The 12,327-nt window shown below is 52.9% G+C and overlaps 1 protein-coding gene and 1 long non-coding RNA gene across 4 annotated transcripts; both read left to right on the forward strand.

Annotated features, from left to right (window-relative positions):
* Window positions 1-2,001: 2,001 nt before the first annotated feature.
* LOC148640555 (uncharacterized) lies at window positions 2,002-7,752 on the forward strand. 2 transcript variants are annotated; one of them, XM_088619375.1, is made up of 3 exons: window positions 2,002-5,046; window positions 6,864-7,305; window positions 7,378-7,752. In XM_088619375.1, the coding sequence occupies exon 2, from the start codon at window positions 6,867-6,869 to the stop codon at window positions 7,269-7,271; it is 405 nt and encodes a 134-aa protein (XP_088475501.1). In that variant the 5' UTR covers window positions 2,002-5,046; window positions 6,864-6,866; the 3' UTR covers window positions 7,272-7,305; window positions 7,378-7,752. The 2 variants fall into 2 exon arrangements, with proteins under 2 accessions (XP_088475501.1, XP_088475500.1); XM_088619374.1 differs by having other exon boundaries at window positions 2,004-5,046; window positions 6,864-7,752.
* A 1,787-nt stretch (window positions 7,753-9,539) lies between these two features.
* On the forward strand, window positions 9,540-12,315 carry LOC148640556 (uncharacterized). 2 transcript variants are annotated; one of them, XR_015929931.1, is made up of 3 exons: window positions 9,540-10,152; window positions 11,172-11,392; window positions 12,184-12,315. It is a non-coding gene; the product is annotated as an uncharacterized LOC148640556 (long non-coding RNA). The 2 variants fall into 2 exon arrangements; XR_015929930.1 differs by lacking the exon at window positions 9,540-10,152 and having other exon boundaries at window positions 10,406-11,392.
* The last annotated feature ends 12 nt before the right edge of the window (window positions 12,316-12,327 follow it).

Here is a 12,327-nt window from a genome sequence, read left to right on the forward strand (position 1 = left end):
CAGAGACACTGACTGACTGACTGGACACTACAGCACAGAGACACTGACTGACTGACTGGACACTACAGCACAGAGACACTGACTGACTGGACACTACAGCACAGAGACACTGACTGACTGGACACTACAGCACAGTGACCCTGACTGACTGGACACTACAGCACAGTGACCCTGACTGACTGACTGGACACTACAGCACAGAGACACTGACTGACTGGACACTACAGCACAGAGACCCTGACTGACTGACTGGACACTACAGCACAGAGACCCTGACTGACTGACTGGACACTACAGCACAGAGACCCTGACTGACTGACTGGACACTACAGCACAGTGACCCTGACTGACTGACTGGACACTACAGCACAGTGACACTGACTGACTGACTGGACACTACAGCACAGAGACCCTGACTGACTGACTGACTGACTGACTGACTGTCTACTAACAGGAGATCCTTAGTTTGAACCCCAGCAGTGTCTTTCTCCCTGTCTGCTCGTACAGAATGTATCAGGATGGACAGTAACTACAGTACAGAGACACACAAACTCTCTGCCCTTCCAAAACAGTTCAGAGAGAGTGACGTCTTCCAGGGTATGTCCCAGGATTCCTGGGGACTGTAAATTAGCAGCACACCAGGCCCTTTCCTCAGTGTGCTGAGCCAAGGGAAGAAGCTGACATGCCTGCTGTGAGGGGCGTTCGGGCCAACAGGGGGAGCAGGGGGGCGCCCCTGTGCTCCCAGCCCAGCGTTCTGCAGACGCCCACCCCTCCCTGTGCACAGCCAGCCCAGCCGAGAGACGCTCCTGTTGCCAGGTGAGAGCCGCCTTCCTCCCTCGCCTATAAATACGCCCCAGTGTTTCCCTCCAGAGGGATTACAGCCTGAGCCAGCTCCCAGCCTCCGGAATAGCTGACCTCTGCCCTTTCCTCTGTCAGGGGCTGTTTCTGAGGCTGGAGCAGATAAGCCTGGCCCACACAGTCCCTGCCAGCTCAGCTGTGAGCGAGAGAGGGCCTGTCTGTCCCCGTGTGTCACCCTGAGAGAGGCACGAGGTGCATATACCCAACACCCCATCACCCTGACAACTGGTCCCCACAGTAACCCATCACCCTGACAACTGGTCCCCACAGCAACCCATCACCCTGACAACTGGTCCCCACAGCAACCCATCACCCTGACAACTGGTCCCCACAGCAACTCATCGCCCTGACAACTAGTCTCCACTGCAACCCATCACCCTAACAACAAGTCCCCACAGCAACCCATCACCTTGACAACTGGTCCCCACAGCAACCCATCACCCTGACAACTAGTCCCCACAGCAACTCATCACTTGACAACTAGTCTCCACAGCAACTCATCGCCCTGACAACTGGTACCCACAGAAACCCATCACCCTGACAACTGGTCCTCACAGCAACCCATCATCTTGACAACTGGTCCTCACAGCAACCCATCACCCTGACAACTAGTCACCACAGCAACGCATCACCCTGACAACTGGTCCCCACAGCAACCCATCACCCTAACAACAAGTCCTCACAGCAACTCATTACCCCGACAACTGGTCCCCACAGCAACCCATCACCCTGACAACTAGTCCCCACAGCACTTTATCCCTCTTCCTTGACAATCCATTCCCATGACAGCTAGCCCCAGCTACACCTCGTCCCTGTGTGTTTGATGAGCACTGCTGGCGACCTGCCCCAGAAGCAGCAGGTCGGGACTGTGTGTGCGGATCGTGACTCTGCTCCCCTTGAGGAAACCTGTCTGTCCGTCACAGGGAAGGTGAGATCGACAGATTCCCCACCTCTCTCGCTCTCTCCCCTCCCCTCCCAGTTTGATCCTGAAAGTAGCTGCTTAGGGATTATCCCTGAAATCGGATTTTAGGAGGATTTAAGGATCCTCCTTCGGTGAGGAGGAGCTGTAAGAATAAGACCTGTCATTCTCCTGGAAAAACACATGGAGGAGGATTAGAGCTTAATATAGACAGACTGACCAGCTGGACACTACAGCACAGTGACCCTGACTGACTGACTGGACACTACAGCACAGTGACACTGACTGACTGACTGGACACTACAGCACAGAGACCCTGACTGACTGACTGGACACTACAGCACAGAGACCCTGACTGACTGACTGGACACTACAGCACAGTGACCCTGACTGACTGGACACTACAGCACAGAGACACTGACTGACTGACTGGACACTACAGCACAGTAATGCTGGACATTCAGACCTGTCTGTGTCCGCTTTCTATGTCCAGGCTGTGGCCATCACATAGAAATTCAGGGTGGGATACAGGAGGCACTTTTGTATGAGGGGGCCCCCACGTGCCCTTTCAGACTGAATTCAGGAGCAGGTCTGTATGCAAAGAGTGGCGGGTGTCTGGAACAGGCTTCCCGGCCACATCGTTGAGGAGAGTTCCCTGGGATCCTTCAGCTGGATGAGATCCTTGTAGCCGGAAAGACCACATCACCGCCTTTGGTGTCCCAGACCGTTGCCACAGCAGGCACGTCTGCCCCCTTGTGGCCCCGTCCTGGAGAACATCCCCTGGTCACACCCCTGTGGCCCTGCAGTGTGTCACAGCGTGGCCTCTGGGACAGCAGTCCGAGCAGCAGGACCTGGGCAGCGTCCAGTCGGCTCCCTGGTGTGGGGGGGCGTGACTTACCTCTGGCCAATGAAGGGTTCAAGATGGGCATCAGGAAGAGAGGACCTCTGGGATTCCTGGAGGTCAGCAGCCGGTTGAAGTGCTCTTCTGTCTGAATTTTGGCATCAGCTGGGATCGACTTCTAAGCGCAGTGATCTCTGTCTGATGCTGGTCTGTGTCGTTGTGGGGACAGTGACCAGTGAGAGGGGCCGTCCGGCCCGTCCAGTCCGTCTCACCTTTGGAGTTCACTGACCCCAGGAGCTCAGCCAGCTGTGTCTGGAGAGAAGCCAGGGTGTCGGCTTCAGCAACATGGCCCGGGCAGCCTGTTCCCCCCTCCCACCACCCTTTGTGTACAGAAGTGCCTGCTGGTGTCAGTTCAAATGCCTTGCTTTCTGCTTCTTGGAAACTTTTGTGAATGAAATGAGTAATAAATGACAATCACCCCCCCCCCCCCCCCCCAGGGAAGTGGTTTCAACATTTGTTCCCCACTCCCGCTACCCTTTGTGCAAAGTAACACCTCCTGACTGGAGGATCTCAGCCAGCTGTGTCTTGAGAGGAACCAGGGTGTCAGTTCCAACTGCACAGCTGGGTTAACTTGTTCCACGCCCCCACCACTCTCTGCGTACAGCCTCCTGTCCTGACCGGAGGGTCTCATCCGGCTGTGCCTGGAGAGAAGCCAGGGTGTAGGGTTCGACAGCTTGTCCCACACCCCCGCCACCCTCTGTGTACAGCAGTGAAATAACTCCCCTTGCACCGGCGTGGGATCTTGGCTAGCGGGCGGAGAAAGACATAGAGCTGGGGTGGGGGGGGTTTGTTTGCGCAGAGCCGATAGTGTTTGTTTGTCCTGGAGATAAAGGGAGGCGGAAGGGGTGTCGAGGAAGGGAGTGGGGAGTCCCGGGGGGCAGAGATAAGTGCCACTTAATGGATGTTAATGACAGATCCCCCCCGCCGGAGTGGGCAGCCCGTGGGACTCGGCAGGCGGAGACACAGAGCCTGCAGGATCGCTGCTCCAGTGCTGAGATGTCCACTCTCACAGTCAGCAGCAGAGCTCCTGTCCACCTGCTGCTGTAGAGGCAGCTGTCCGGGGTCTGGAGATCAGCCATTGAGAGACAGGAGACTGTCCGGGGTCTGGGGATCAGCCACTGAGAGACGGGAGACTGTCCAGGGTCTGGAGATCAGCCACTGAGAGACGGGAGACTGTCCAGGGTCTGGAGATCAACCACTGAGAGACGGGAGACTGTCCAGGGTCTGGAGATCAGCCACTGAGAGACGGGAGACTGTCCAGGGTCTGGAGATCAGCCACTGAGAGACAGGAGACTGTCCAGGGTCTGGAGATCAGCCACTGAGAGACGGGAGACTGTCCAGGGTCTGGAGATCAACCACTGAGAGACGGGAGACTGTCCAGGGTCTGGAGATCAGCCACTGAGAGACGGGAGACTGTCCAGGGTCTGGAGATCAGCCACTGAGAGACGGGAGACTGTCCAGGGTCTGGAGATCAGCCACTGAGAGACGGGAGACTGTCCAGGGTCTGGAGATCAGCCACTGAGAGACGGGAGACTGTCCAGGGTCTGGAGATCAGCCACTGAGAGACGGGAGACTGTCCAGGGTCTGGAGATCAGCCACTGAGAGACGGGAGACTGTCCAGGGTCTGGAGATCAGCCACTGAGAGACGGGAGACTGTCCAGGGTCTGGAGATCAGCCACTGAGAGACGGGAGACTGTCCAGGGTCTGGAGATCAGCCACTGAGAGACGGGAGACTGTCCAGGGTCTGGAGATCAGCCACTGAGAGACGGGAGACTGTCCGGGGTCTGGAGATCAGCCACTGAGAGACGGGAGACTGTCCGGGGTCTGGGGATCAGCCACTGAGAGACGGGAGACTGTCCAGGGTCTGGAGATCAGCCACTGAGAGACGGGAGACTGTCCAGGGTCTGGAGATCAGCCACTGAGAGACGGGAGACTGTCCGGGGTCTGGAGATCAACCACTGAGAGACAGGAGACTGTCCAGGGTCTGGAGATCAGCCACTGAGAGACGGGAGACTGTCCAGGGTCTGGAGATCAGCCACTGAGAGACGGGAGACTGTCCAGGGTCTGGAGATCAGCCACTGAGAGACGGGAGACTGTCCAGGGTCTGGAGATCAACCACTGAGAGACAGGAGACTGTCCAGGGTCTGGAGATCTGTGGGTGAGAGACAGGAGACTGTCCAGGGTCTGGAGATCTGTGAGTGAGAGACAGGAGACTGTCCAGGGTCTGGAGATCTGTGGGTGAGAGACAGGAGACTGTCCAGGGTCTGGAGATCTGTGAGTGAGAGACAGGAGACTGTCCAGGGTCTGGAGATCTGTGAGTGAGAGACGAGAGACAGAGGAGAGAGGAGAGAGGGACAGGGAGAAAGAGGTGAGCACATTTCTTTCTTAAGAACAATGAAACCTACTGACTGACACGCTCATAGACACACCAAATAACTTACACACCGACTGACGCACTGACACACAGACTGAGAGACACACTGACTGAGTGACACACTGACACACTGACTGAGCGACACACTGACTGAGCGACACACTGACTGAGACACACTGACACACTGACTGAGCGACACACTGACTGAGCGACACACTGACTGAGAGACACACTGACACACTGACTGAGAGACACACTGACTGAGTGACACACTGACACACTGACTGAGCGACACACTGACTGAGTGACACACTGACACACTGACTGAGCGACACACTGACTGAGAGACACACTGACACACTGACTGACTTAATATCCTGACTTTATGAGTGACAGATCTAAACTTAGTCGATGAACACATTGCTCAACATCGGATGGATGGATTGAGTGATTGAGTGATTGAGTGATTGATGGAGTGATGGAGTGATGGAGTGATTGATTGAGTGATGGAGTGATGGAGTGATGGAGCGATTGATGGAGCGATTGATGGAGTGATGGAGTGATGGAGTGATGGAGTGATGGATGGATTGAGTGATGGAGTGATGGAGTGATTGATTGCTCAGCTCAGCCTCAGCTCTCCTGGTCCAGTCTCGCCTGCAGAGATACAATCTGTCAGGCTGGACTGCGGCTCTAATTCAAGATCAAAGAGCTTCACTGGCGTGGCCCCTGGGGCGTGGCAAGGCCCCTGGGGTGCAGTAACAATCAGGAAATATTTCATGCCCTCCAATTCTTCCTGATTGTCATTTTCCCAGATTTATTTTCTAATTGTTGGAAAAACAAAATTTGTTGCTGAGTCTGTCCTCTCTGGATGGCCAGGTCTGTCTGTGTCCATTGCTCACTGCGCCTGTCCTCTGTGTCCACTGTCTGTGTCCAGCCTGTGGCCACTGCGCCTGTCCTCTGTGTCCACTGTCTGTGTCCAGCCTGTGGTCACTGCACCTGTCCTCTGTGTCCAGCCTGTGGTCACTGCGCCTGTCCTCTATGTCCACTGTCTGTGTCCAGGCTGTGTCCACTGCGCATGTCCTCTGTGTCCAGTGGTCACTGCACTGTCCTCTGTGTCCACTGTCTGTGTCTAGTGGACACTGTGCTGTCTTCTGTGTCCAGTGTCTGTGTCCAGCCTGTGGTCACTGAGCCTGTCCTCTGTGTCCAGTGGACACTGCGCTGCTCTCTGTGTCCAGTGTCTGTGTCCAGTGGACACTGCGCTGCCCTCTGTGTCCAGTGGACACTGCGCTGCCCTCTGTGTCCAGTGTCTGTGTCCAGCCTGTGGTCACTGTGCTGCCCTCTGTGTCCAGTGTCTATGTCCAGCCTGTGGTCACTGTGCTGCCTCTGTGTCCAGTGTCTGTGTCCAGTGGACACTGCGCTGCCCTCTGTGTCCATTGGACACTGCGCTGCCCTCTGTGTCCAGTGGACACTGCGCTGCCCTCTGTGTCCAGTGTCTGTGTCCAGTGGACACTGCGCTGCCCTCTGTGTCCAGTGTCTGTGTCCAGTGGACACTGCGCTGCCCTCTGTGTCCAGTGTCTGTGTCCAGTGGACACTGCGCTGCCCTCTGTGTCCAGTGGACACTGCGCTGCCCTCTGTGTCCAGTGTCTGTGTCCAGTGGACACTGCGCTGCCCTCTGTGTCCAGTGGACACTGCGCTGCCCTCTGTGTCCAGTGTCTGTGTCCAGTGGACACTGCGCTGCCCTCTGTGTCCAGTGGACACTGCGCTGCCCTCTGTGTCCAGTGGACACTGCGCTGACCGCTGTCTCTCCCCAGACGATGCCAGGCTCCGAGCCCAGTGTGTCCTACGACAGTGGTGCCCAGGCCGTGACAGTGGTCTCCATCACGGGCATCTCCAAGGTGACGGGGGGCATGGAGCTGTCCTGGGGGGGCTGCCTGCTGGGCTTCGGCTGCGTGTGGGGCCTGATCGCGCTGTCCGCCGTGGGCGTGGGGCTCTGGGAGCAGCTGGGCGCCGGCGCGCGCCGGGACCCCGGGCGCCCCTCCGTCCTGCTGCTCATGGGCCTGGGCCTGCTGGCCGCGGGGGGGGGGCTGGTGGCCGCCGTGCTGCTGTGGCGCCGCGTCCGCGCGAGGAGGACGAGGAGAGCCGCGGCCGGAGGAAGAGCAGGGGAAGAGGGGAGGACGGTGCTGGTGGACGGGCACAGCGCCAAGAAAGTCACCGTCTGAGAGGCTGGACTGGACTGGACTGACTGGACTGGGAGCTGGACGAGTTCTTCACTGGGATTATAATCAGACTCCACTGACACTGCCAGAGCAGTCTGAGACTCTCCAGGCTGGACTGGACTGACTGGACTGGGAGCTGGACTAGTTCTTCACTGGGATTATAATCAGACTCCACTGACACTGACAGAGCAGTCTGAGACTCTCCAGGCTGGACTGGACTGACTGGACTGGGAGCTGGACTGGTTCTTCACTGGGATTATAATCAGACTCCACTGACACTGACAGAGCAGTGTGAGACTCTCCAGGCTGGACTGGACTGACTGGACTGGGAGCTGGACTGGACTGATGTAATTGTAAATTGGATACATTTGCCTGTTTTGTGGAAGGAAATGTTGTGAAAGCTTTTCTGCCTGAATTCACATAAAAGTTTCATTGTATGTAAAATACAAAATGCTAAATAAAGTGCAGATTTTTCTTCATCAAACTCTTCCTTTACTCTGCATCCAGTGTCTGTGTCCAGGCTGTGGTCAGTGAGCCTGTCCTCTGTGTCCAGTGTCTATGTCCAGGCTGTGGTCAGTGATCCTGTCCTCTGTGTCCATTGTCCGTGTCCAGGCTGTGGTCAGTGATCCTGTCCTCTGTGTCCAGTGTCCTTGTCCAGGCTGTGGTCAGTGAGCCTCTCCTCTGTGTCCAGCCTGTGGTCAGTGAGCAGTCAGTCCTCGGCTCTTCTCCTGCCTCCTCCACCCCCTCGCGGGCCCCCTATCTGCTCTCTATCGCACAATTAGTGTGGAATGAAGCCACAGGAAGTCTGCTAAGTGTTTCCTGGCCGGAGACGGGCCTGTGAATCTGGGGGAGGGGGGGACGGCATTGACTGACGGACCAGCTGAGACGCTTCCTGTGCCGCGGCCTGTCTCTGGCCCGTCTCAGGGCTCGCTGCGGGATTGTGGGTCGCCCAGCTGTTGTGCCCTGTCTGATCCTGTGATGAAGTCCCAGCAGACTAGTCTCTCTTGTATGTTATGATATCAGTATAGAACAGTGTGTCCTATATATTGTCAGGACTAGCACTTGTCTGCAGTATAACACACAGTAATTATACGTCCATCTATTTTCTGAGCAGGGTCACATCCTCAGATTGATATTGAAATGGAATTCTTGCCCTTTGTGATCACTGGATAGGGATCAATGACCTCATATCCACATGGCCAGTGGCAGGAGCTGTGAACAGCTGGCCGAGAAGACAATATATAATAGTAATAATAATAATAATAATAATAATAATAATAATAATTGCTTACACTTATATAGCGCTTTTCTGGACACTCCACTCAAAGCGCTTTACAGGTAATGGGGATCCCCTCCACCACCACCAGTGTGCAGCCCCACCTGGATGATGCGACGGCAGCCATAGTGCGCCAGAACGCTCCCCACACACCAGCTCTCAGTGGGGAGGAGAGCAGAGTAATGTAGCCAATTCACAGAGGGGGTTATTAGGAGGCCATGATTGGTAAGGGCCAATGGGAAATTTGGCCAGGACACCGGGGTAACACCCCTACTCTTTTCGAGAAACGCCCTGGGATTTTTAATGACCACAGAGAGTCAGGACCTCTGGGTTTTTTATGTCTCATCTGAAGGACGGCGCCTGTTTACAGTACAGTGTCCCCGTCACTATACTGGGGCATTAGGACCCACATGAGCCGCAGGGTGAGCGCCCCCTGCTGGCCCCACTAACACCTCTTCCATATTCATATAAATGAATCAGAGCAGAGAAGAAGAACAACAACTGGTCTGGATAGTGACTCTGCTTGCTCTTCACTGGCCATACTGGGAGAGTCGGTCCAGCAGGCTCGTGCGGCTCTGTGCAGCCACGAGACATTACAGGGGGGCAGTGGATACCGGCGCTGGAGCAGACCAGAGGCCGATACGATCGGAGAGACGCTTGTGCTGCAGGAGAGTGGCTTCACACAATACTGAGACAGGAAGACCCGAGGAACGCCACAGCAGCTGAGGACAGCCAGATGGGTCACAACATGATAACAGCAAAGACAGACAAGGATGTCGATACACCATGAGCTTACTGACTGTTTCAGACAGGAGCTGTATCTGTTACAGCTGGGATGAGACGTAGAGAGTTTGACAGATGTACAGAGGGGTTTAGACACAATAATCAAAACAGGATCAATTACAAAAGGATCAATACAGAATTCAGAAAATTGTAGAAAGAGAGTGAGTGTAAGAGAGACCGCAGACCTCCAGCTTTTACCCCTGATCTGTAAAACTGATCAGGGATTTAAAATCATAGCTGGAAAGTGACAGATCTCTGATCCAGACAGATCAATAGACACACGTGTGACAGGCAGGGACAGATTTCTCCAGGACTGAGTGAAATGAGTCAGACAAACTGTTCTGGACTATGGCAGACAAGCACAGTTAACAGAATAGTGGCTGAAAGATCTGCAGGAAACACCTTCAGCACAACATCCCACTGAGGCTCATTCAGAGCTGGTGAGAGTGTCAGTCTGAGGCTCTTGGCCTGGAGCTGGTGTCTGCTGTGTCACTGAGGCTCAGGGCCAGGAGCTGGACTGGACACAGATGACATCGCGGTCAGTGGAGCACAGCTGGAAACTGAAAAGGGCTTCATTAGAACAGCCTCCATAGACACGTGTAGCAGTGTCTCCGCCTGGCGGCCACACTGTGAAATGTCACCTTCTGACATCGCTTTTCACAGTGTTACTGCAACTTTAAATGTCGCCATTTGAACTGATTGGAGTAGTCCAGGTGAGGAGCCGTATCAGCATTCGTAATCTGTAAAGGAACAAGTAATAGGATTATTCCCTGCTGAAAAGAGAAGAAAGAAAACACAACGTTTCAGCCGTGGAGTCTTCTTCAGGTGTGAAGTGTGCTCCAGTGTAGCAGACAGACAGTGTCATAGTGTTACAGGGCAGCAGACAGACAGTATCACAGTGTTACGTTTCGGCTGTCGAGCATTCTTCAGGTGTGAGCTGAACGTTTTGTTTTCTTTCTTTCTTGCAAATTGAACTGATTGTTCACTTAATCCTTTAACAATAAAATTTGTATCCTAGATTATTTTTCAAGGCTAATAGATATAGCTTATGTTTCGGAGTCCTGTAAAAAATGTAAGTTTGACGAGAATGATACTAAATTATAATGTAAATTCTATTGTAAAGCATGTTATTAACGTGTTTAGGAGTCAAAACTGTCATTATTGTGACTCGTCCTTCAAAAATACAATTTACGTTTGAATATGTGGACTTCGGAGATGTCTTTGGATATTAAAGTGAAAACGTAAGAAAGCCCGCAGTGTCAGTGAATTCGAAGTAAAATAACAATAAAATGAAGCCTATTGATCGAGCTACAGCAGGGGGTGTCGATTCCGATAACTGTCCGCCGGCGGCGGTGGTGATACACGAGTCTATGGAGGGCTGGTTTACAGTGCAGTAGTGAGGGTCTGGTGTGTATTAAACACCCGGGTCATGTGACTGGGGTCTTAACTCTCTGTTTATGAATAAGAAGATCCACAGCCAATCAGATCCCTGGATTGAGCCCAGCGATGTTGCGATTGGTCAGTGGGAGTTATTGCTGATTGGCAGTAAAATTTCCCAATTATAGACGAGACTCGGTCCAGTTGCCCAATAAACTCCGAGATTCAGGAGACGGGCGGAAATTTTAAAAGTGTTGTTGTTCCTCTGCGTCTTAGAAAGAGGAAGGATTTATTATTGAGCAAGAAGTAACATTTAATCGGTGGCGCCTTTCTTTGTGAAAAATCCGAGGCGGATTTTTGTGCTGTAGCTGTAAACTGTTGCTGCTTGTCTCGTATTTTGTTCGTCTGAACACAAATCACGGCGCTACGTTACACGAGTTGCTGTGGAAACTTTATTTCTGCTTCAGACACGGTGAGCCTCAGTGATCGTGAAGTTTCGAGCAGATGAAGATGATGATGAAGAAGACGATGATGGCGAGACCCTCGTGTGTCAGAGTGTGTCTTCTAACTGTTACTGGAGAAACAAGACTGAAGCTCAGACCTTTCCAAAGGCTGAGTCCCTGAGCTGTGAGGATCATGAGGACCAGCCTGACAGTCCACTGTCCACTCCACAGCCCTGAGGAAGGAGGTAGGCAGGACAAGAGCTCTTCTTTAACAGAAGCTGTGAGAATTTAGGGGAGATTTTACTTTATATATATATTCAGTGTCAGTGTGTCTGCAGCAGGGCTGTCCAGTCCTGGTCCTGGAGGGGTCAGTGTGTGTCTGCAGCAGGGCTGGCCAGTCCTGGTCCTGGAGGGGTCAGTGTGTGTCTGCAGCAGGGCTGTCCAGTCCTGGTCCTGGAGGGGTCAGTGTGTGTCTGCAGATGATCCAGGTGTTTTTATATCAGCAGCAGCTGAAGAGCTGGGAAAAGGTGTTTCTTTGGTCTAGTTAAACCAGTAACCAGCTGGTTTAACTCCAGTCTCTCTCTTCTGTAGCTCTATACTGTGTCCATGAGAGATCTAGAAGGCAGACAGATTACGTGTTGATTTGTGTTTGTTAGATAAAGAGAGAATACAGATTCTGATTTAATCTTTAGTTAAAAATAATTCCCAAAACATTTAAATGTTAATTTTTCCAGCAATGTTATTGAACATTTATAGACATAGACATTGTTTTGAATATCTGTTGAATATATGTTGCTCTATATATATACACATATAACTGTACAGATCTTACACCAGTCTCTGCTGGATCTCTTCAGTTTGCTGTGTGTTATGTTTGTATTGTGTCTCTGTTCAATCTTATAACTGCTATCATGATGTGGAATAGTGTTGTCAGTTGTTGTGTTGAAAGGAGATGATCTCTGTTGTAGTAAACTGTGTTGTGCTCTTTGATCCCTCTGTCTGAGCTGCTCCTACACTGCTGTGGGTATTTTCTCAGGGACGGCCTCTGGAGAATCTGTACCAGCCTCAGGAATGGACTGATATCAGCTGACTGTTCCTTCACTCCTTCATTCTGATAATTCACTACACTGCTGTACTGTTTTAACATAATAAAACACTCCTGAGCAAACTTTAGTCAATT

The sequence above is a fragment of the Lepisosteus platostomus genome, chromosome 25 (assembly GCF_059453375.1).
Source record: "Lepisosteus platostomus isolate fLepPlt1 chromosome 25, fLepPlt1.hap1, whole genome shotgun sequence".
In the NCBI taxonomy this organism is placed as follows: domain Eukaryota; kingdom Metazoa; phylum Chordata; class Actinopteri; order Semionotiformes; family Lepisosteidae; genus Lepisosteus; species Lepisosteus platostomus.